The sequence below is a fragment of the Eurytemora carolleeae genome, unplaced genomic scaffold (assembly GCF_000591075.1).
Source record: "Eurytemora carolleeae unplaced genomic scaffold, Eaff_2.0 scaffold159, whole genome shotgun sequence".
Lineage (NCBI taxonomy): Eukaryota > Metazoa > Arthropoda > Copepoda > Calanoida > Temoridae > Eurytemora > Eurytemora carolleeae.
Genome location: NW_019396151.1, coordinates 318,465 through 341,946, shown reverse-complemented (window position 1 = coordinate 341,946; position 23,482 = coordinate 318,465). Strand labels below are relative to the sequence as shown.

Here is a 23,482-nt window from a genome sequence, read left to right as displayed (position 1 = left end):
ATATTATTTTAAAAAACAAAATCAAAACTAGGATGAAATATTAAATATATACAAATGTGGCGAAAGATAATCGATGACTATAGGTTGTAATATCTGAATGATTTGTTTGATATTAATTTGATTTTTTTTACGGTCTAAGTCATATGTTCCAACTTCCTCAATTTGTATGGGCGCTACCCTCTTCGGTATGAGGCGTCTTTATCAATTTTCTCCTTATAGACGCAACAGATAGAAATAAGATTAGTAGCGATCAAAAGCGCTTTTTTTATCGCATTAAGCCTATACCCCCTTTCATTTTTCGCGAACACTCCCTTTAAGGTTCCTCTGTCCATGTCGCTAAACAAGGAAACAAAATTACTCTCTCATCGTAATCAAAGTCGAGTATTTTCCAACTGACACTTATTTTGATTTCTATATTACAGGTTAAGTTAATGGACGTAATTAGAAGTTTTATGTCGCTATATACAAACGTAGTTAAGGTAATCAAAATATAGGTTTGACGTAGTTATTTACAGAAGTAGCTAGGTTAGGTTAATCTCAATTAAAGGTTTTCGTAGTTATTTACAAGCCCATTTAGATTTACAGACAATGTACAACATAATTTATCTAGGTGTGGTCACTGTTCAGGCTTCTAACTATGGGATTTGATACGATATTTATTATAAGTTAACTTATAATTGGTCAAGCAGCAATATTTTGAATTTGATAAATCAAAAAGACCTAATATTTGAACAGTTTCTACTAAGGTTTAAAAAAAAGTGAAAATCATGTTTTTTTGACAAATAATAAAATGATAGTCTCAAAAACGAGAGTGCCAGGGCATAAAAACAAAGGGAGGTGTAAAAGGCCCCCCCCCCGGGCCTGTTTAGTGTTAAGTAGTAACCATTTATCATGTGAAAATATTTATTAAAATAAATATTACCTTTTTCATCGTATAGCTGAAGTAAAACCTGAAATTGATCTTTTAAATGTACTGTTAGCGTAATGTCCAGTGACCCTCCAAGCAAAGATTGCAACGCCAGATTTACAACTATACGCTGAAAAGCATTGTCTGATTAAGTATAATTATAATCATCTTTTTTTTTCTATAAACTGCATTATTTTCATTTGCGGGTTCACTTTAAAGTCACATGCAAATTTCTCGCTCATAAGGAGCAACAGAGCGATTATTAGAATTAAACAGTTTTAAGATTGTGCAAACTACGCTCTCTTCCATATTTTTGATCATATTAAAGTCTCAAGGACATTTCCGTCTTTGCATGTCACTTGAATTTACGCCTAACGAGAGGGGTTTCTTGACATTCATTATAAGATTCCCCTTTAAACCTTCATCTAAACAATCATGTGGAAGATATCGTCTTTTTTCTAGCTTAATGTTTGATTCTGACAATTTAATCCATTTCTTCTTAAACAGAAATGCGCCAGTGATATTTCTGAGAAACCATTTTTAAAAATAATCATATTTTTTAAGAGAAGATGATTTATAATTTATGCATTCATAATCAGACAAAGCTTTTAAGGTACCTTTGTGAATCAGTCACTTAAAAAAGGTATTTTTTATGTACAGCTGGTTACCCGCAAAGGATAAGACTGTATAGACGACCTGAAACTCTTTAGAAAAGACGATTACTAAATAAAATTCCGTACAGTCTTCAATTGTCTCATCCTTTGTGTTTCCCACCACGCGCTATAGTGTCTATAATGCAGGGTTAGTTTCAGGTAGTTTCAGGTAGTTTCAGGTAGTTTTGGATCATGTTTTGATCATGTTTTGATCATGTTTGGGTCATGTTTGGATCATGTTTGGATCATGGTTGGATCATGTTTGGATCATGTTTGGATCATGTTTGGATCATGTTTGGGTCATGTTTGGTCATGTTTGGATCATGTTTGGATCAAGGTTGCATGGATCATCATCATGTTTGGATCATGTTTGGATCATGGTTGGATCATGTTTGGATCATGTTTGGATCATGTTTGGATCATGTTTGGATCATGTTTGGATCATGTTTGGATCATGTTTGGGTCATGTTTGGATCATTTTTTGCATATATCTTCTGTCAAGGTCAACATTTGCCATAGTTTCAGAAAAGAAAATGTTTAGAATAATAAAGTTAGAGAATATTTATTTTTTTATGCCAAACTTTGACCGTGGAAGAAAATAGAGAAAAAAACTAAAGGCAGCAATAGTTTTAGGAAACTGTCAAATATTTATTCATTGTTCTACCAGATAAAAGGAAGAATATTGAGTAGAAAGGAGAGAATTAAAGCAGAAGAAATAAGAAGACATCCAACCCATATTCCTCTCATGCTTCCTTTATCTATAAATATAAAGTTGTAATCTCTGTTTGGGTGTCTGTCTGTTTGTTTGTCCGATCATAACTCAGGAACCCTTCGACCGATTTGCCCCAATTTTTTATCGGAGAACTCGGAGACCCACGGGAGTGTTCTTAACTTGGTTATGAGATTCTAAGTTGTATAGGTCGACATTAAAAGCGAAAATTTTGTTTCCCATTAAAATCGTTCAAGTGCGGGTAAACGGCGAAATATTCTTAAGTCACCTGGGCAGTGCTGGGTTCCCAAGCTAGTGTTAAATATTACTGTATGAGAAATAAGAATACATCCAACCCATACTCCTTGTATAAATCATTCACAATTTCACAAATTGAAACCTGTACCCACAAGGTTGTAATGCAAGGAAAGTTATTTCAGAGGTGTACGCATCTTTTGTACTGCAGTGTACTGTCTCTGGGCGGTAATGTAAACACAAGACGGATGTCGAAGCCTGACATGGGATCCACCTTTCACATAAAATGCTGGTCATAGGATAATATTATGTGAATTATCAAAATTTAATGCTTTTAACCCCTCAGATACTAAACGAACAATGATGCATCTATTATTGTTTACAAATTCCGCCCAGAGAGAACTGGTTTCAATATGTACGCAACTGCAATTAACTTTCCTTTCATAACATCCTTGCCTGTACCTTAAATTCTTAATATCTTCATAATTTTCAGGAGCACAAGCTAGTGTGATAGACGTTATACCAGAATTTAGAAAGCCAAAGTATTTTTAAAGGCTAGTTTTAAATATTGGTTTCTTCTGTCACTGTGTATTTCTAAAAATGACCCGTAAATAAAAAATTATTTAAAAGTATTTTTTGTTTCATTTATTTTTTAGATATATGTAAAGGATTTCGTTTTTTTTAACTTCTGAGCGTAATTGTTCGTATAATGTACAGAGCTTTACAAATTATTCATTGTTTTTTCTCATTTATTTTTACATTACCATATAACGTACATTTTTGTTTAGCCCTAGATATGATATTTTTAAAACTTCTTCTTGAAACTTTAATCGATCTTAAATTTTAAGCTTAAAATCAGTGACAAAATGCTAATAAATTTTCAACTTTTGGACACTGTGAATGCAAGGACTTATCCCTTAGATCATAGCAGTTTATATATACTGAAGGTCGTCTTGATTATTTTCATATTTTATTCAACTACAAAGCACGAGATAATACAAATAAAAAAATCACAATTTACTATGTAGTTTGGATCCGCCTAACCAGAGAAGTTGTTTTAATTGGTTGGCCCACTATAAACGAATGAGAATTGCAGATAAAAACAATGTACATTGTACATTTTAAATATAAGAATGATGATAAATCAGGAAAATGGTAAGGAGAAGGTTAGGGCGAACATAAGTTATTAAAATCATGTTTATGAAATACAGGGTGATGAAGATAGTAAAGACTAAGTTTATCCACATGATACACAGTTTTCGTCTTGATTATAGTAGTTTATATATACTGGAGGTCATATTTATTATAGTAGTATATACACTGGAGGTCATCTTGATTATACCAGTTTATATATACTGGACGTCATCTTGATTATAGCAGTTTATATATACTGGAGGTCGTCTTGATTATAGCAGTTTATATATACCGGAGGTCGTCTTGATCATAGCGGTTTATATATACTGGAGGTCGTCTTGATCATAGCAGTTTTTATATACTGGAGGTCATCTTGATTATAGCAGTTTATATATACTGGAGGTCATCTTGATTATAGCAGTTTATATATACTGGAGGTCATCTTGATTATAGAAGTTTATATATACTGGAGGTCGTCTTGATTATAGCAGTTTTTATACTGGAGGTCATCTTGATTATAGCAGTTTATATATACTGGAGGTCGTCTTGATTATAGCAGTTTATATATACTGGAGGTCGTCTTGATTATAGTAGTTTATATATACTGGAGGTCATATTTATTATAGTATTATATACAAGGTCATCTTGATTTTAGCAGTTTATATATACTGGAGGTATATATTGAGTTCGTCTTGATTATAGTAGTTTATATATACTGGAGGTCATATTTATTATAGTATTATATACACTGGAGGTCATCTTGATTATACCAGTTTATATATACTGGAGGTCATCTTGATTATAGCAGTTTATATATACTAGAGGTCGTCTTGATTATAGTAGTTTATATATACTGGAGGTCATACTTATTATAGTATTATATACACTGGAGGTCATCTTGATTATACCAGTTTATATATACTGGAGGTAATCTTGATTCTACCAGTTTATATATACTAGAGGTCGTCTTGATTATAGCAGTTTATATATACTGGAGGTCGTCTTGATTATATCAGTTTATATATACTGGAGTGCCAGCTTTCGATTTAGGTAGAATAATCCACACAAAAGTTTCAATCTACTGCACAAAGTAACTTTATATAATGTAATATGTACAATGTAATTAATGTAATGTACAATGTAATGTACAATGTAATTAATGTAATGTACAATGTTTACCCTATAAGACGAGACTGAGTGGTGTATACTGTATAACGCACACAATATTGAATATTATATATATATCTTATAAAAGATATGGTATCTATGTTTAAAAATACTCTGCAAACAAGGCAAAACCTAGAAATAGTAGTTATATAATATATATATATATGTATACCGGTAATCTCTGTTAAGATCGATCCGTCTCAAATTTTAATCCGAAACCCTTTAATAAAGAAAACTCGAGAAAACCGGGGTTCCCGTCCGAGCTAATACTAAATAAAGTGAGGATGAAACCATTGAGCACTTTTCTTAAATACAAAATTTAATTCGTTTATTGAGAACTTATATTGCAACTTTTTATTTAAATGAGTTTTTAAAAAAGATCACATGATGGTTCAGACTTTAAGTCGTAATTCAGTGTTAAATGTATATGTTGAGAACCAACAAGCCTCCATCTCTGAATCTTTTAAGTTTAGTAAGATTCAATCCATGGTTTGTTAAAAAGCAAAAAAGTTACTAGACTATACGATTATAACCACACCCTATCTGTTCGTTATTTAGTCCAACCCCAATTTAGAAATACAGGATTACTAACAAATAGGGATGGGCAGTTTGGACTTTTTTGAAAAACGTTCGTTTTGTTCTGTAAAATTTCCCATTCAAAAACGAAACGATCGTTTTTGAAAGGAATAAAACCATAGATAAAGATAGATTGCGCATAAGACGAAATGTATCAACTTACCAGATATAAATGTGCAGAGATGTCAGGGGCGGATACAGGGGGCGGGGGGGACATTCGCCCCCCCTGAATTTGGAATTTTTTCCCTATTTTCCGAATAGCTTCTCAATAGCATGCTTAAGGGAAAGAAACCCTAGTGCAAAACAGGAAAAATATCTGTCTTTATAAACTATAATGTGTGAAAAGTTAAAAATCTAGTTTTTTAGTCTTTAGTCATTAATTTTAAACCTTTTTGAGTCTATTAAGTCAAAAAAAATTTTCCCTGCTGCGCGATTTTTTGGTTCCTAAAAAATCTTGCCCCCCTCCCCCTCACTTAAATCCTGTATCCGCCCCTGAGAGACGTTTAAAATATTGGTTGTTGAACATTGACTGTTCTTATGTCCTTGAATTCATGCGATGTACATGAGTTCTGTAGAGAGAAATTTAAATATAATTTAATTAAATCCTTCTTCAATTCTTGTCACTATGAAATATTGCTCCTTAAAATAATGTTCTTCAAATTCCTTGAGTTAATTTACACTTTATCCGGGAGGAATTCAATTAAATGCAGTATATTCAATAAACTAACCCCGTCATTTATTTGTAATTTTTTCCAATTCAAATAATCAAAATTAAAGGGCTATAAGGTGCCTGCTCTCTCTTCTTGCGATCCTAATTATTCCAGGGGGTGTGCGGGCGCACGTCAACCCAATTTTTCAGGGAAGGAGGACGTCTTTTTTGGAGGGGGGGGGAAGCAGTCATTCCCCCCCCCCGAGTAAACGCCTTAACAGGGTTGGGGGAAATCCCCCTGAACAAAATAGCATGAAAGCATAGGAAAAGGGAGTGAACTGGAATTTAACCTTTTTTTGGTTGAAGATGGCACTTTTCTTTGCAAATTTGTAATGTTTTCGTCATAAGAGAAAATATACGAAGGGGTGGGGGGTGGAGTGGGAGAACGTAGCAAATGATATTTTTGGTAAATATTTTTCTGCGGGGTCAAATCTAGCAAAGTATTTGAAAAACAATTAAATGCTTTGGATAAACAACTATAAATTTAATTTTTTTCAGATTTTGGGGAATCTCTTCAAAGCCAAAACCTTTTTAAGTTTATAAATGAAAGGCGTCTTCTTAACTTATAATGTGAATACAANATACATTTAACCAATAAGTTCTACATTACAAATCCCTACGATTAAACAGAAATAATTGAGAAATAATATTTCTTAACAATTTGATTCTCTCTACTCTAACAAAACAAAAAGAGAAAACGAAATTCTTGTTTATTTAAAAATTAATTTCTTTTTACATAAAAACGAATTTTTTGAATTAAACTCTTAAAATCGTAATAGTACAGGCGGCATATTGTAATTATTGGAAATAAATTATTCAGTGAACAGGAACTAGAATATCCGGGATAAGGAACCAGAAAATCTGGGAACTTGACGATGGTTATATTTAGAAAGATAACACACTAAGATCCCGAGTTCTTTCAGGTTCCACGAGAAGTAATTATGCACAATTTAAGACTGAGTCTGTGAACTCAATTCTCTTAGAACCTTTCTTGTCTCCGGAAATCAGTTTGTTGATCAGTACAAATTTATAATCATAAAATCAACATATTAATAATCATAATAAAAATGGAATTACAATGCCGACCTGATACGGTACATAATATCACATGAATTTTATTAAACGGAAGAAAACCGTAGTTACAGGACCTGTGTGCAGTACAAAACAGTACAACAACCAACATTACACTAATATACTTCTGGTACATAAAAAATATGCACCAACACATGATCCACTAAAATACGTTAAGGTGTGTATTTCCAAATGAACCGTGTACAATACACAATGTGTTGTACAATATAATAGTTCAATTTTCACAACGCTAATTATAAATTGTATTGAACGTGTACTGTACTGAACAAATTGTACTCTGTAATGATGTACTGTAGAGTACAAATAAATCAATGGATACGGACTAAAAATGTACTCCGTAAACTCAGACTGAATTTTAGAAATCTCTTCCCAATTTATTTTTAGAACAAGTTCAATTTAAAAAGCAGAAAATAAAAAATACAACTGATTGTTGAATGACGTCTTTGCAACATTAAAACTGGTATTTGTATATTTTTCAACAAAAAAGGTTTATATTGGCATTTTTACTCAAAAAAGGGAAGGCTGTAACAACAAAATGTGTCAGCAATAAAAGAACAAATTTGGTCAAACCCTTCTTTTCAACTAGATTTTTGTTATAAATGACAAATGAAAAATGTAAAAAATAATTCTTAAGCATTTCTAAAGAAAAAAGGCACCCCTGGAAACCATAAAAATGAGAACTTATAAAAGAAAGAAAAATTAAGGACGTTAGTTCAGCAAACACCATTCTTAAAACTTAAAGCATCGAAAGCTCGATTCGAACTTTAAAAAAAGCGTTTAATGATGCTACTTCTCTGAGAACAAACTAGAAAACTAGAAGTATCAATTTTATGTACACTGAAGAACAATAAATTGAGTTCAAAAACGGAGAAAGTTTGCCAGGACAATTGACGAAAAAAAACCCTCCCCTTCAATTTACCGTTAAAATTAAATATTTAGCGGCAGCATTTTAATTTGAACTTGATTACTTCAAACCAAACATTAATTAAATCAGAATTTTAACTGGGGTTTTCAGAATGTATATTAGACATTAAACATCTCATTTTTATCAGAATTCTTATCTTCGGAAATATATTGGAACAATAAAAGATTAATTTCGAAGTCGGAAAATTGATCTTGAAGAGCAGGATCAGTTAAGTAATTGATCTTCAACGCAACTGAAGCAGGGAATGATCAATTAACTCAGAATCAGTTTTCTAATTAATCTACTACTACAACTAAATAAGAGATTGATCAATTAATTTATCATGAAGAGCATAATGAAATTAATATTTGATCTACTACTGCAACTGAAGCAAGAACTGATCAAATAGTTGATCTACTTGGGTTAGAAGATAAGCTCTGGGTTGATCTGAGTCTACATGATGATAAATTTATTATCCCGGTTGATCAATTGCAATTTGTGTATCAACTGTATCATGTATATCAACTGCTTAGATCGAGGATCTACTGTATGTAGATCAAGTGGTTGATGTAGATCAACTGTATTTAGATCAAGTGGTTGATGTAGATCTACCGGATGTAGATCAAGTGGTTGTTGCAGATTTACTGCATGTAGATCAAGTAGTTGATGAAGATTTCCTGTATGTAGATAAAATGGTTGATGTAGATCTCCTGGATGTAGATCAAGTAGTTGATGTAGATCTACTGGATGTAGATCAAGTGGTTGATGAAGATCTTTTACTCCCCCTACTCCCCCTGGTAGATGTTGATCTTCTTGTCCTGCGCGACCTTGATCCAATTCTTCTGAAGGAAACCCACAATCTCCGGGTAGTTAGCAGTTCCAGCAGCAGGTTTAACCACGTGACTAGTAACAACACTGTCATCAGCTAAACCTAGACCGCTGTCCTCTGCTACGCTGTTATCTGTTCTTGACAACTGCCAGGCTGTTGGGGATCCCCTGAAAGTAGAATAAATAAAATAATTTTCATTTAAGAAGAGACAAGACTTGTTGAATGGCATTTACTGAACAAATTTGCCTTATTTTGGACAAACTTCGTGATTTTACATGAAATTGAAAACTGTTTAAATATAAACAAAAAATAATATCCAGTTATAAAATATGATTGAACGTGAATTTATTTGATGTTTTTTTTTAATCTAAAACCCTTCTATACTTGTTCAATGTGTATACCTATAAGCCGGCTCCGGGGTTGAATGTCTGCTCCAGTGTTCCAAAGAACTGTTAACCTGCTCCATTATACTAGCTCCCTTAATAATAAATATTATACTACTGCTAACCTCCATTATCATAGCTCCCTAAACAGTATATATTATACCACTGTTAACCTCAATTATACTAGCTCCCTGAACGGTATATATTATACTACTGTTAACCTCCATTATACTAGCTCCCTAAAAATGTATATTATACTACTGTTAACCTTAATTATACTAGCTCCCTGAACAGTATATATTATACTACTGTTAACCTTAATTATACTAGCTCCCTAAAAATGTATATTATACTACTGTTAACCTTAATTATACTAGCTCCCTGAACAGTTTATATTATACTACTGTTAACCTCCATTATACTACAGTGAAACCCTTAATAACGAATACATCGAAAGAATTCATCAAATGTTGTATGCTTCACTTTCTGATAATGGAATGTTGCAGATATTTAGTTTTTTAATTATATGATTATATGGAACTCTTTAAAACTGTTCCCGCATATTTATGGCTATTTATTTATTTTTGCAAATATTGAAATTTACGAATTATAGTAAAAAACTTATTGAAAAATTGTCAAGACAACATTTGATAAATTTTTCCGATGTATTCGTTATTGAGGGTTTCACTGTAGCTCCCTAAAAATGTATATTATACTACTGTTAACCTCAATTATACTAGCTCCCTAAACACTTCATACAAGGATTAAAAAAATTCCCTAGATTTGACCATTTTAAAGAGAAAAAATGCATGGATGAGGTGGTTCGGATGAAGAAATGATGTGGTTGGCCTTATCACCTCCTTGCTTTCCCAAAATATCATTTATTTTACCCAAATTCAGCGGAAAAAACAAACAATTTAACCCACTACTACATTACAAAGCAGCGGAAGAAAAATTACTCTGAAATGAAAAAAATTAATTGAAAAATAAAGTTTTGCGTTTTTGAGGTAAAAAAGAAGGACAATGACCTCCGATCCCAAAATTTTCTTCCGTGACTATATAGCTAACGTAAATTGGAAGCTTCACGCAATATTTAAGCCTCTAATCTTAGGACCAAACGAAACGCAGCCTTAAGCAGAAAATTTCGAACCAGAGAACAAATGACAAAACTAAAATAATAACTAGTAGATAGATATTAATCCAAAATGTGGGGAAATATTTAAGAATGTCCAACCTTCTTTTTATTGTTGCGAGGATATGAACCGGGCTGCAGGAGAACAGGAGAGGACGAGGATCTGTCCTCACCGCCAATATTGTCCTCAACCTGCCAGGACAAAGGACTGGCGGAGCTTATACCGGACTCTGGGGATACGGCGGCTGTGCCCGCCTCTTGGTCTTCCACCATATCTGTGTTAACCATCTCAGGGTTTATCTAAAAATATTTTTTTATTTTAAGCTTAGAAAAAAATAATATTCTTAGTCCATGCAATTTCTAGAGACATAAATAAAAAAGTTATGTTTCTCTTTCCATTCATACTTAATATCATTGAAATGGTTAGGTTCTACGTACTTCCGTAGAAGGCCTTTTTTGAATGGTGTTGAGGGCAGTGCTTAGGATCCGGATCCGTTGGATCCGCAAGATTTTGGCTTCCTGGATCCGGATCCACAAAAATATGCGGATCCACGGATCCGGATCCAAGGGTAAAAATCAACCAAAAACTGAAAAAAAAACTTTTTTACTGCTAAAACCCAAATCTGAACTTTAGAAAAAAAGAGTGATAATAAAATTTCCTTAATTCTGAATGGTTCACCAAGTTTAAGGATAAAAATAAGCGAAAAAAAATAAAACAAAAATTTGAAAATTATTTTTTGTTAAAAAATTCAGTAAATCTTAAAGAAATGACCTGGATCCGAATCCGCATCAAAATTGAATGAATCCTTAGCACTGGTTGAGGGAGACAATGAATTTAAGGGGAANCCCGAGATATCTATAAATTTACACAATCCCCCCACCGGGAAGATATCTATAAATATACACAGTGGGGCCCATAGAACTCTGGGATAGAAACTGAATGATTTTTAAGCGTCTGATAAAAATATTCGCTATTAACAAATAAATGTCGTCTTCTTGTTCAACAAGTTTACTCCTGTATTACACAGTACACCCCTAAACCAAGTAAAATGATTTCATATTGACCTGAGCAGTTAGGTGTGCTGGGAAAGGGGGAGGAATCCCACTGTTCTGAATTCCAACACCATTAATCAAACCAAAGGGCGGAGAAGCACTGATAGAAACCAACCTTGCCTCAGTGGCAACATATCCGCCCTCCAGGGCTCCGTAGCATAATATCGCTCCGTCATAGGATTCAATTGGAGCGGGGGCGTATGAGGTAGAAGCGGTTGCTACGGCGGTATCAGAGGCATTTACTGGCTCCGGGACCGGTGTGGTGTAACCACTTTGGAGTGGAGTGGACGGAATAGTACTTTCTCCAGCCATGGACAGAGAAACCAGCTCCTCGTTCACATCAAACCCAAAACTTATCTGGACATAACATTTAAATATAATAGTTATTAAAAAATTTGTTAAAAGCAGAAAATGAAACATGAAAAATTATTATTCAATTATGTAAAGAATACCTCTGTTGATTCTTCTAGGAACTCAGCACCTAAAACTACAGGATTAGTTCGAGTATCAAACTCGAAATTATCCTGATCCGTGGAATTTGACACAACTTCTCCATCTACAAAGCTTCCAGAAGCTTTCTCGACTTTGCTTTCAGGAGCTTGGTCGACATTAGTTATCACTTTACTAGCTCCGTCTCCAATATTGTTTATAGCCGGCTCCACAATCTCAATTAAACCACATTTGACCTGTTCACATTTGTCCGTGAAGCCCTTTTCTGATACTTTCACTTCAGCACTAACCGGGGCGGATTTATTTACTCCTTTCATGTTTATATCACAATTATTATAGGTTTCGCCAGATTGTCCAGAAATTTTCTCCGGAATAAGCTTAGCTTGCTCCGAAAAGATCGGAGCTTGCTCTGAGAGCACCGGAGCTTGCTCTGAGAGCACCGGAGCCTGCTCTGAGAGAAGAGGAAATGGATTTATCACAGCCTTGGTATCACGAGGAATAGTCGGAGTTTTAACCCAAGCGGAGGGAAGAATTAGCTCCGGTAGAGAGGAGGGCAGCAGAGCTGGGAAATCCTGAAAACAAAACCATCTTTACTTTTCAACATTTTTCAAATATAAAATCAATTTTCTAATTTTTAAATCTGATAAAGAACGGACAAAATCTGTATTTTAATTTGATTATTTTTTACTATCCCCCATCAATATCTTCAAATTTAGAGGGGATTTAAAAGTTCAGTTAATGTCTTAAATTAAAATGGTCAGTTTAGCTATGCAGCTTACTTATCAATTTTTCTTCAAATATTAGAACAGTTTTCAACTCTAAGAAATGGTAAAAATAAGAGATAAACGTTTAACAAAATAAACTTCTCACTGAACTAATGCATTATCAATATTTTACTTGGATAAAAAAAAGATATTTCCCTTGTACTCCCAGAGCAGTCCTGGGAATAAACAACTTGAAAAAAACATTACCTTGATTAAAATAAATTTTTAAATTGGAATAGGACAATCATTGCATTACGCATGTTCGAGGCTAACCCAATTCTAGAACTATTTTCTCAAAACGACGACCAAAAAAAACCTTTATAGGGACTGTAAGCGTAATTTCAATGCCCAATTAACAACTGGTAACCTTGAAAGCTTAATCTATTGAAAAATGTGGAAAGATACTGTGGTTTCCTGTACTGTGGTTTCCTGTCACGAAAAGTGGTTATTTTTGAGATTTTCTCCATTGTTTTTTAAAAGCAAAAAATGCGCAAGTCACTATCGCAAAGAACATGCAAATGAAAATAAGAACAGTTAAAAGAAAAAACATTTCTATCTAATGCATACTGATTAGTCATAGCTTTAAAAGGGTAACGTAGTAAATCGGGCATCGTCATCTTTGCATGGAAGAGTCCCTTGAAGTTCCGCTATACAGTCCATATAAACAATATATCCTACCTGAGCAATATCCAGGGTGGGGAACTCCTTCCTAGTATCAGGGAGAGTAGGGGGAGGGGTTGGCAGTTTAGCTTTGGATTGAATACCAGGTTGGGCCCGGGAATGATGCTCTGAGGACCAGGGTTGGTGTTCCTGGGCCCACGAGGGGTTTTTGTTATCATAATCTGTTACAACTGGCACCTCACGAGACCTAAAAACATTTTTGTGAATTTCCTTAGATTACATTTTCCCTGGTGATCTTTTCCCTTCCCCCGTTCAGTCTACACTCAACGGTTATAATTTTAGCGTTCTAGTAGATGTCTTGTCGAATGTCCTACTGTCCTGTGTCCAGTATTGTCTAAGTACCAGAAGTAAGAGGTTTTATTCAATGATTAAGAAAAAATTAATGAATTTTTCGGTAAGGAGAAGTATAAAAAAGGGTGAATAAAATCTCCAAATTTTCAATGAAATTGTGTTTTCTTTTGCAAGTGTACTGTCTTCATCACCTGAGAGAGTAGTTAGATGTTCTCTTAGTCTCTCTGTTCCCTCCTCCTCCATTCTTCTGCATGAACTCATCCTTACTCTCCTCCTCCTCTTTACCTCTCCTCCCTCTATTCTTCTTCCCTACAACGAATAATTAGTAAAACGTAACAATTTAAACAATATTGATCAACACGGCGATGGTTGGCAGCTCCCCTATACGTCCTTCTCAGTTTAGACATTTAACGATTTTTCAAAAATTTAGCATTAGAATGTTGGATCAAAATGCTTAGTTAAAGCACTGAAAAATATCTTGATATTCTACCCAAAATACTTATTATTTTTTCAAGGTTTTAAAAAACTTGCTAAGATTAACTTCTCACCTTTAACTTGTACAAAACTACTTTCTGTTGACTGTTCACTGTTATTTCTACTTCTAGGTCCAAGTCCGTCTAAAATATATTCATTGTGAATATATATTTTTAAATAATAAAAATAAAAACTGTCGTCAAATATGAAGCCGCGTAAAATTATTAGTTTCCCAAGAAAAATGCTCAAAATACCGCGAGAATAATGACGAGTTTTATAAGTGGCCTAAACAAATTTGTTGAATAAGATTTTTGTAAAAAGTTAAATTATTTTCTGTGTCTCGGTTATTGAGCAAAAATCAACAAAATAAGGGCGACTTGACGGAGGAATGTCAAAATTGTCAACGAGTCTCGAATCGTTGGTTGTCATTCTGCCTCAGTCCCCTAACCACTGTCCCCAGAGAGAGTGAGTTTGGTAGAGAAAGAAAAGGGGTTTTACGTCGTCAATAATTTGAAAAAAGTACATTTATATAAATTCATTTGATAATTAGAAACAGTCGGATCCACAATATTTTATCTTTATTGATTCAGATCCGCCAAACATACGAGGATTCAAGGTTATAATGCAAGAAAAGTTAATTGCTGTTGCGTATTCTCTGCGTACTTAATGAAACTAGTTCTCTTTGAGCGGTGTTTGTAAACAAGAATAGATGCATCAGTGCTCCTCTAGTATCCGAGTAGGATGAAGGTATTTAATTTTAAACATTTTGATAATTCACATAATAGTTTCCTACGACCAGAATATTTTAATGAATTTTTTATGTGAAAGATGGATCCCATGTCAGGATGGGTCATCCGTCTTGTGTTTACTTTACCGCCCAGAGACAGTACACAGCAGTACTAAAATGCAAGAGACAGTACACAGCAGTACTAAAAATGCAAGAGACAGTACACAGCAGTACTAAAAATGCAAGAGACAGCACACAGCAGTACTAAAAATGCAAGAGACAGTACACAGCAGTACTAAAAATGCAAGAGACAGTACACAGCAGTACTAAAAATGCATACACCTCTGAAATAACTATCGTTACATTATAATGGCAGACGCAGAACTCCAACCTTCGAGTGTGCAGGATGGGGAAGACTTCACTGCCGCGCTTAATTAAAAGCATGATTAAGGGGGGATGACATTTGTAGATCGAGATTGAATACTAGCCGCAGCGCTCGGCGCAGAAAGTGTCATAACTTAACCTAACCCGTGGTCACAGCGCTCGGCCTCCTAGCCTGTCCTAGCCGCAGCACTCGGCCCAGATAGTGTCTTAACCTAACCCTAAATAAAAGAAAGTGTCATAACTTAACCTAACCCGTGGCCGCAGCGCTCGGCCCCCTAGCGTGTCCTAGCAGCAGCGCTCGGCCCAGAAAGTGTCCCAACCTTACCTAACCCTAAAAAAAAACTAATTCAATTAAAAATTATTGAAAAAGTTGTCATGTACATAAGTAAAATCTGCAGTGAAGTCTTCCCCACCTCGCACACTCGAAGGTTTGAGTTCAGTGTCTGCCCATTATAATTCTTTCTGAGGATTCAAGTAGCCAAATATCTACAATTATGCGTGAAAAAAAACCGTGGTCCTCACAACACTAGGACAAAACCATTATCTCAGGGGGGTCTATAAAAAATTCGCCCCCCCCCCCTAAAAATTGAACAAAAAGCAATTAATTCCTTTTCCTTCTTTGTTAAAAAAAATAATTCACAAGCTCCAGTCTCCAACTCCAGTTCTACCAATTTCTGTCTATAAACTCTAATACTCCTACTTTCTATCTGTAAAATCTAGTTCTCTCCTACTTTCTCTCTGTAAAGTTTAGTTCTCTCCTACTTGCTGTCTGTAAAACCTAGGTCTGCCACTTTCTATCTGTAAACTCCAGTTCTCCTACTTTCTATCTGTGAACTCCAGTTCTACCCATTTCTGTCTATAAACTCTAGTACTCCTACTTTCTATCTGTAAAATCTAGTTCTCTCCTACTTTCTATCTGTAAAACCTAGGTCTGCCACTTTCTATCTGTGAACTCCAGTTCTCTAACTTTCTATCTATAAACTCTAGGTCTGCCAATTTCTATCTGTAAACTCCAGTTCTCCTAATTTCTATCTGTAAATCTAGTTCTCTCCTACTTTCTTTCTGTAAAATCTAGTTCTCTCCTACTTTCTGTCGGCTAACTTTAGGTCTGCCACTTTCTATCTGCAAACTCCAGTTCTCCTACTTTCTATCTGTAAAATCTAGTTCTCTCCTACTATGTCTGTAAACTATAAATCTGCCACTTTCTATCTGTGAACTCAAGTTCTCCTACTTTCTATCTGTAAACTCCATTTTTCCTTCATTCTTTGTGTAAACTTAGGTTCTCCTATTTTCTTATTGTAAACTTTATTTCTCCTACTTTCTATCTGTGAACTCCAGTTCTTCTACTTTCTATCTGTAAACTTTAATTCTCCTACTTTCTATCTGTAAACTCCAGTTCTTCTACTTTCAATCTGTTAGCTTTAATTCTCCTACTTTCTATTTGTGAACTCCAGTTCTTCTTCTTTCTATCTGTTAACTCCAGTTCTCACACTTTCTATCTGTGATTTTACAGGCATATTGGTATAAATAGTAAGATGAGAAAACAATTTTAACGGATATTTTAGTTTATTTATTAAATTCTATTATCGTTGTGTCATTCATCCCTTGATGTTTTTTTCATATCATAAATTTCCTTAGAGAGGGGGGACCTCCATGAGCTCAAGGTGGGGCCTGTGTCCCCCCCCCCTGTAGTCCGCCCCTGCCCCTAACCAAATTGATCCAACAAGTCAATAAAAATCATTTGAAACTTAAATAAATATGAATTGACCTGCAGGAAGAGTAAAAGGTTTGCTTGTCTCTTGAATATTGACTAGAACAGGATTCTTTAAACTATCTTTAATCTTCTCATTTTCAGAACCAATCTTCTTCTTTAAGGCTTTCTTTCCCTCAGTTTCTTTGACAATCTTTTTCTTCTCGTCTTCCTCCTCTTCATCCTTCTCATCTTCCGATTCATCTTCCACGCATTTTTCAACCGGTTTCCGTTTCCGTTCCTTCTTCTCTTTAAAATCCTTGGTTTTGCGTATTTTCTTTAATTTATCTTCTCCCGCATTTTCTCCAAGACCCTACAAATGATAAAATTACAAATTAATTCAATTATGAGTCATAAATAGAGTCCAAGAGCCAAGTAGTAGATATCAAATTCACGTAGAGCTTTTTAAGAAACGTTCCCTTTGGTTCTTATCTGCTTACAATTCTTATTTGCTATTTCCCCTTTTCTACATTTATTGCCAGGAGTATATTTTTTCCAGTACGATCCATATATGTTTTTATTCAATGATACGTATATTGACCTGTAGTATATCCGCTAGTTCCTTTTCGCCTTCATAACCTTCCACCTCCTCGGCTCTCTTCACCTCTTTCACATTTCGTTCTCGGGCCTTCTTAGCTCTAGAATATTGAGTAGAAAATTGAGACGAAAAACTGAAACCCTCAATATGGAGGTTGTGGGGAATATTACTTTTGATAGATTACGATTATCTTGTGATGAAAAAATGCATTAATGGAAATCCTTAAATGAGATAAAATAATCTTGATGTATGCTTTAACGATTACATCAAGATTATTTTATCTCGTTTAACAACTCCACTACTAAATTTTTTCCTCATAAGATTAATATTTAATCATATTTGTCAGGTTTCATGAGCAAATACCGAAAACACTAATTACTTTTTAATGTGTGAAATACGACTTTATCAAGTTGGAACAATTGACATGATGAAGAGTTGCAAATAAGTATTAATATTTCACTTAGGCTCTTGTTCTGACTATTACTTTTTCTATTTTTTTTAGTGTTACAATGGAAAAATGTTAAGAACTCTTTTTTAAGTAAAAATTGGTTCTTTATTTGTAAATAATGGATGTGGTGTGAATGTTTCCCTAGTTAAGTTTGTTTGTTTACCAATATATTATGCATTTGCTTGTTATCAAGCGAGAACCAGTTCAAGAAATGAAATGATGAAGATTCATGAAGATTCATTTCATTGCTATGGAGTGCTAAGACCCACAAAAAGTTTGTGACACTAATATCTCAATGACTAGTTTCCAAAAACTAAGATTCAATGTTTTGGATTGAGGCATCACTACAACTCGAGCTATGCGAGATATGGTGATTGCTGAAGTACTTCAAACCCAGTTTTAGCTGTAGGGTNCGTAAAGTTGAATGCCACTTTCTCAGCTAAATGATGATTGAATAATAGACAAATAGGGAAAATCCAGGATTTTAAGATTTTAACCCTGTGTTTAAATTTTAACTCGTCGATTTCGGCGAGTTAAATATTTAACCACAGGGTTAAATATTTAACCTCACGGTTAAAGTTCAGGTTTAAATTAAGTCAGAAGTGGCATTTAACCATGAACTTAAAATTTAAGTCAAAACTTTTCGTTCTTTAGTTTTAGACTCTGAGCAGTGTAATAATGAGAATTCTTTCAGGATAGGTTTACTACTATGGAACCGAACAGATATGATATTACATAAAATATACATCCTCGATTCTAACGATCAATTAAATTTAAACAGAAGCGAAGAAGTGCAATTTGGTAGAGTTAAATTAGGTTACATAAATATCATTTCAAGTGGATTTTAAAAAACAATTTTCCGCATTTTTATTTTAATTCTATTGACGTGACAATAGAAAATAAAAGTATTCAAATTAATAATTAGTTACAATTGCTAGATTTCTGGAAATACACTTTTAAAAAGTAAAACAAGAATGTCCGGTATAAACTATAGTAATCCAAGTTATAATATTCTTGTTTGAAGTATCATGTTTATTCCCACTCCCCCCTCCCAGTCAGGGGTATTAATATTCAGAACCCCCACCCCCTAATTAAGCTATTTTCCCAATGCTAAAATACTACAAAAGAATGATGAAAATGAAATTTAAAGCCCAAAAAAAAAACGGGTTTAAGAGAAAAACTTTGTTCGAATTCATCTGATTAAGGTGTGATAAAAATTTTATCAAATTTAAAATTTGCATGTATAGTAAATTCAATGTTTATGTGTTCGATAATTAAAATTCTAAAACTTGTTTCGTAGTTTTAAATCTATTAACAGAAACAAATAAAAATGCAACTCTGTAGACTAAACACAAGAACTGCTCTACACATTATATTTAAGATTTACAAACAAGGGGGGAGGGGGAAGATAATAAATAAGGTAGAACATATTTAAGGGTTTCTTTTCTGAATTGAGGATAAAAATATATTGGGGGGGGGAATATAAGGGAGGGGGGGGAGAATATTTAAGAATTGTCGAGTGCGAAGTAGAAGAGACGAGGAAAAAGTAAAACCTTTATACAAGATAAGGAGAATTTTCTTAAACAACGCGAATATTTTATTGCAAGTGTAAAGTTCAAACATTGATTGTTTGTTGAGTTTAAAAACCGCGGTTTAATATATTCATGTCACAGATAAGATTAAAATCATATTTTGTAAATTGACAGTTATATTATATACATAAGTCAACACTCAACATTTAATATTTATTGGAACTAATAGGTTCGAATTTTTCCGGTCAAATCTTAAGCTTTGCTGTTTATTTCATCTGAATTTAAGAATATATATTTAAGTTGTATTGTTTATGCTTAATGATGGCTTGTTTTAAAGGGACAGGCCGGCTATGCAAGGTAGTTGAACTGAGTATGCTATGAGTAGGATTCATTTGAGACAAATAAAACTTTTAAAGATCTGTAAATCTTGAGTTTAAGCGCAAAGTCGACGTTCGAAATCGTACTTTTGAGTGGATACGTTTTCAGAATCTGGTTTTTTAAAATTACTATATAACGACGACGAAAAATAAAGTTAAAATTATACAGTAATCTAATTAGATGGTTAAGCACATATTTCTCAATAGAAATTTGTAAATAACTCAATGCTAGAATCAAATATTTAGTTTTCATTATTATTTTGAATTTCTTCGCAGATTTTTTCAAATTCTTCAAATGTCGTCTTTTAAATAATTATTCCAGAAAATCTTGGTGAATAATGAGAAACCAGAATAATGATAAAATAAAAACTAATAATTGAACAAGATTACTTATTTTCGATTTGTCGTCGTTATTTAATAATTAAAAACAAAATTCTGTTAAACGTTTCCACCCAAAAGTACGATTTTTCACGTCGACTTTGCGCTCAAACTCAGGATTAACACATCTTTAGAAGTTTTATGTGTCTTAAATAAATCCTAAAGAATTTGCCGACACACTGCATACTCAGTTCAACTATCTTACATAGCAGGTCTGTTCCTTTAAATGTACATACTGATTCTGTCCACTTTAGGTGGATTTTCTTCAATATTTTCACGGATTCTTACTAATTGGAAATTACATTTTGAAGATAATGCTGACTTTTAAAGAAACTTCAATAATAAATTTAAGAATGATACTTAACACCCAGTGCAGATTTTTTTAATTTATAATAGCATAGGGGTAGGGATGTAAGTTTTGAAAGGTTTAAATTGAGTGCCACCACTTTAAACCTGGCAGTCTCTCTAGTTCAGTTGATCATTTATCCCCCCACCCCCCAAAAAAAAATATTTATTTCCCTGATGAGCGAATAAAACCGTATTAATTCTTGGCGATTTGCAAAAAAATCAACTGAGGAAAAAAAGGGGGAGAGAAGGGAGTAAGATTGTTCAAAAAAATATTCAACACCCCTGGCTATATTCTCACCTCTTCTCCTTCTTCTTCTTGAGTTGTTGCATCTTCTCTAAACCCTCCTGATTCCACTGAAGATACTGAAAATGCTGCCTCTCTCCACCAGATAATAGTCTCTCAACAATCTATTAGAAAACAAAGATAACGGACATGTTTCTTTTTTTGAAAATTGATTAGTTTCAATTGAGATTTCTCTATTATATTGACTTGTAGATTTCTGCTCATTGTCACAGTGCTTAAGATCCATTTAATTATGATATGGATCCGGGATTCGCACTGGAAAAAATGGATCCGGATCCGGATCAGGGTTTAGATCATGAACATTTCCCTAAGATTTACTGTAAAAAGTTTAAGAATTTTCAAATTACTTAATTTTCCCGTTTTTTTCCATGCTAAAACTCGGTGAACCATTCAGAGATGAGGAAATTTTTGACAATCTCTTTATTTAGCAGTTCAGATTTGAGTTTTGGGAGTTGATGATATTTGTTTGCAGTTTTTGATTGATATTTTGCCCTTGGATCCGGATCCGTGGTTCCGCATATTTTTGCGTATCCGGATCCAGAAAGCCAAAATGTTGCGGATCCAACAGATCCATGCCGAAGCAATAATTGTCAGAATTATAAACTTGTGCAGAATTTTCAAGTTTGTTGTCTTACTTTTTCGCTTATTTTTATGCTGAAACTTGATAAGCCATTCAAAAAACAGGAAATTTCTAATATCTCTCTTTTTAATAGTTCAGATTTGAGTTTTGAGTGTCATTTTTTTTTGCAGTTTTTAATCGATATTTTGTCCCGTGGTTCCGCATATTTTTGCGGATCCGGATCCAGGAAACCAAAATCTTGATCCTAAACAATGCTTCCAACAATATCAGACAAAGGTTTAAATAAATGCAATTTTATTTCCCTATTGAAATGTAGGGTCACATTAATCCAAGGTATCTTCTGGAATTACTCTAATACAGTGTACACCCACTACACCAAAAATGACACTTAAGACACCAAAATATGCCACAAAGTGAAGTCTTACACCTTCCACAAAATCCCACGATGCACTCCTGCTTTAAGTAATACAATGTACTTTATTATATTTATACCTGAGACCGAACCTTTAGTATGAGATATGACTTAAACCCGATTTCCACAGTGGAAACGATGATACCCAACACGACTTTTCAAAAAGAGGTGTCAAATTTAGTAAGAGATTCATCACGGTTATAAAGCAATTAACAATTGATAGAAATAACTTTAGACATAAAAAATCTAACCTGTGCATTCCCGTAAGGATTGAGACGATTCTCTATGGTCGGAACAGATAAAGGTTTAGTACTTCTCATACCAGCAATAGAACTACTAAGAGAAGAGATAGTATTCAGAAGTGGCGTAGTTTCATCTACCGCCGTATTCGGCTCCTGTTCAGTATGGGTCTCTCTCTCCACGAGGCGGACGGTGTCCATTCCGCTAAGATCGAAAATGGTGTCTCCAGGATGAACTAATCCTCGGGCAGGTATGTGTATAGGTGAGGAGGCAGGGGGCGGAGTTGATGAAAATCCAGGCGGAGGGTGGGTGGAAGGGGGTGGGGAATATACTCGAGGAAAGGGTGTGGCTTGCTCCACCCCACCAACCATTCTAGAAAAAAAACTGGAGTTAATGATTGAAATCTTTCTCTAGGACGGACTCGAAAAAGATGTAAAAGCTAGAATTATTAATATAAATTTGGCGCAAAGTGCCATTTAATCCTGAAAAAATAGGATCGTACCTTGTATCTTAACTGTAAGCTGCTCTTTAGAAAATGCTGCCACAGTCCATGTTGATAATAACAGCTGTTTGCTAGTTTACAACAGTTCAGATCATAAACACTTCCAATTTGACTCGAGTGAAGACTATATTGCTGTTTCTAGTTTAGGATTAATCTATATCATTGATAAACTTGCCGGATGCAAATATAGAGAAACCTACATGGAGTTTATCAAATCTGAAACAAAACTGTTTTGATCACATATATCCATCACACGACAAAAATTAATGATGTCATCGCATGAAAGGAATGTATGATGAAACGCCAGTTGACGAAACTATTGCCACGTGATCGCATTGATACCAGATAATTAGAAATCTTCTGTTAAAACTCTTGACAAAAAATAGACAATTTATGAGGAACAATATTTAACTAAATTGCGACTGTGAGAAATCTTGTACTTTATATGAATGAGTTGTTAAATATTATTAAACCGCTGATATAACTAAAATGAGCTGAATCATTAGTTTTCTTGTATTTGCCTCGTATGCCGCGGTACTAACTCCTCCCCCCCCCCCTCCTCTCATCCCGGCAGAAATCCACAAAACTTCTCACAAAATCCGCCAAAACTTTGACAATTAACAATCACTTTATATTCCGTAAAGAAACGTTTTTACGCTTGAACTTGATAATATTATCAAGTGTATTGCGCCTTTCTTTCACAATATACACTACACGCCCCTAGAAGCCCTCGTGGGGTAGGCGGGGACGGGTCAGGAATTTCTGGAAACTGTTGAAAAATCAGCTGATGAGAGGGAGG

General features: G+C 34.2%; 1 protein-coding gene and 1 long non-coding RNA gene across 3 annotated transcripts in view; both read right to left on the bottom strand.

Annotated features, from left to right (window-relative positions):
• Window positions 1-2,318, bottom strand: part of LOC111696528 (uncharacterized) — a 3,737-nt gene extending 1,419 nt beyond the window's left edge. Inside the window, exons 1-2 of the long non-coding RNA XR_002764107.1 lie at window positions 2,225-2,318; window positions 923-950 (exon numbers count right to left, since the gene is read on the bottom strand). This is a non-coding gene — a long non-coding RNA (uncharacterized LOC111696528). The remainder of the gene's footprint in view (window positions 1-922; window positions 951-2,224) is intronic.
• A 4,485-nt stretch (window positions 2,319-6,803) lies between these two features.
• LOC111696556 (uncharacterized) lies at window positions 6,804-22,935 on the bottom strand. Of its 2 annotated transcripts, XM_023466190.1 has the most exons (13): window positions 22,684-22,934; window positions 22,193-22,553; window positions 20,944-21,053; window positions 17,566-17,662; window positions 17,043-17,337; window positions 14,238-14,306; window positions 13,881-13,998; window positions 13,396-13,585; window positions 11,956-12,525; window positions 11,516-11,860; window positions 10,553-10,750; window positions 9,337-9,413; window positions 6,804-9,102 (listed from the first exon to the last, which is right to left on the bottom strand). In XM_023466190.1, the coding sequence occupies exons 2-13, from the start codon at window positions 22,550-22,552 to the stop codon at window positions 8,892-8,894; spliced, it is 2,640 nt and encodes an 879-aa protein (XP_023321958.1). In that variant the 5' UTR covers window position 22,553; window positions 22,684-22,934; the 3' UTR covers window positions 6,804-8,891. The 2 variants fall into 2 exon arrangements, with proteins under 2 accessions (XP_023321958.1, XP_023321959.1); XM_023466191.1 differs by lacking the exons at window positions 6,804-9,102; window positions 9,337-9,413 and adding an exon at window positions 9,447-9,557 and having other exon boundaries at window positions 22,684-22,935.
• Between the last annotated feature and the right edge of the window lie 547 nt (window positions 22,936-23,482).

Excerpts from the sequence above, each read along its gene's own strand:
- LOC111696556 (XM_023466190.1), bottom strand. The coding sequence starts at position 22,552 with ATGGTTGGTGGGGTGGAGCAAGCCACACCCTTTCCTCGAGTATATTCC. Across the intron at positions 17,338-17,565 it reads AACTAGCGGATATACTACAG|GGTCTTGGAGAAAATGCGGG; the intron begins GTCAATATACGT and ends TATCATTTGTAG. Across the intron at positions 12,526-13,395 it reads CCACCCTGGATATTGCTCAG|GATTTCCCAGCTCTGCTGCC; the intron begins GTAGGATATATT and ends TTTTGTTTTCAG.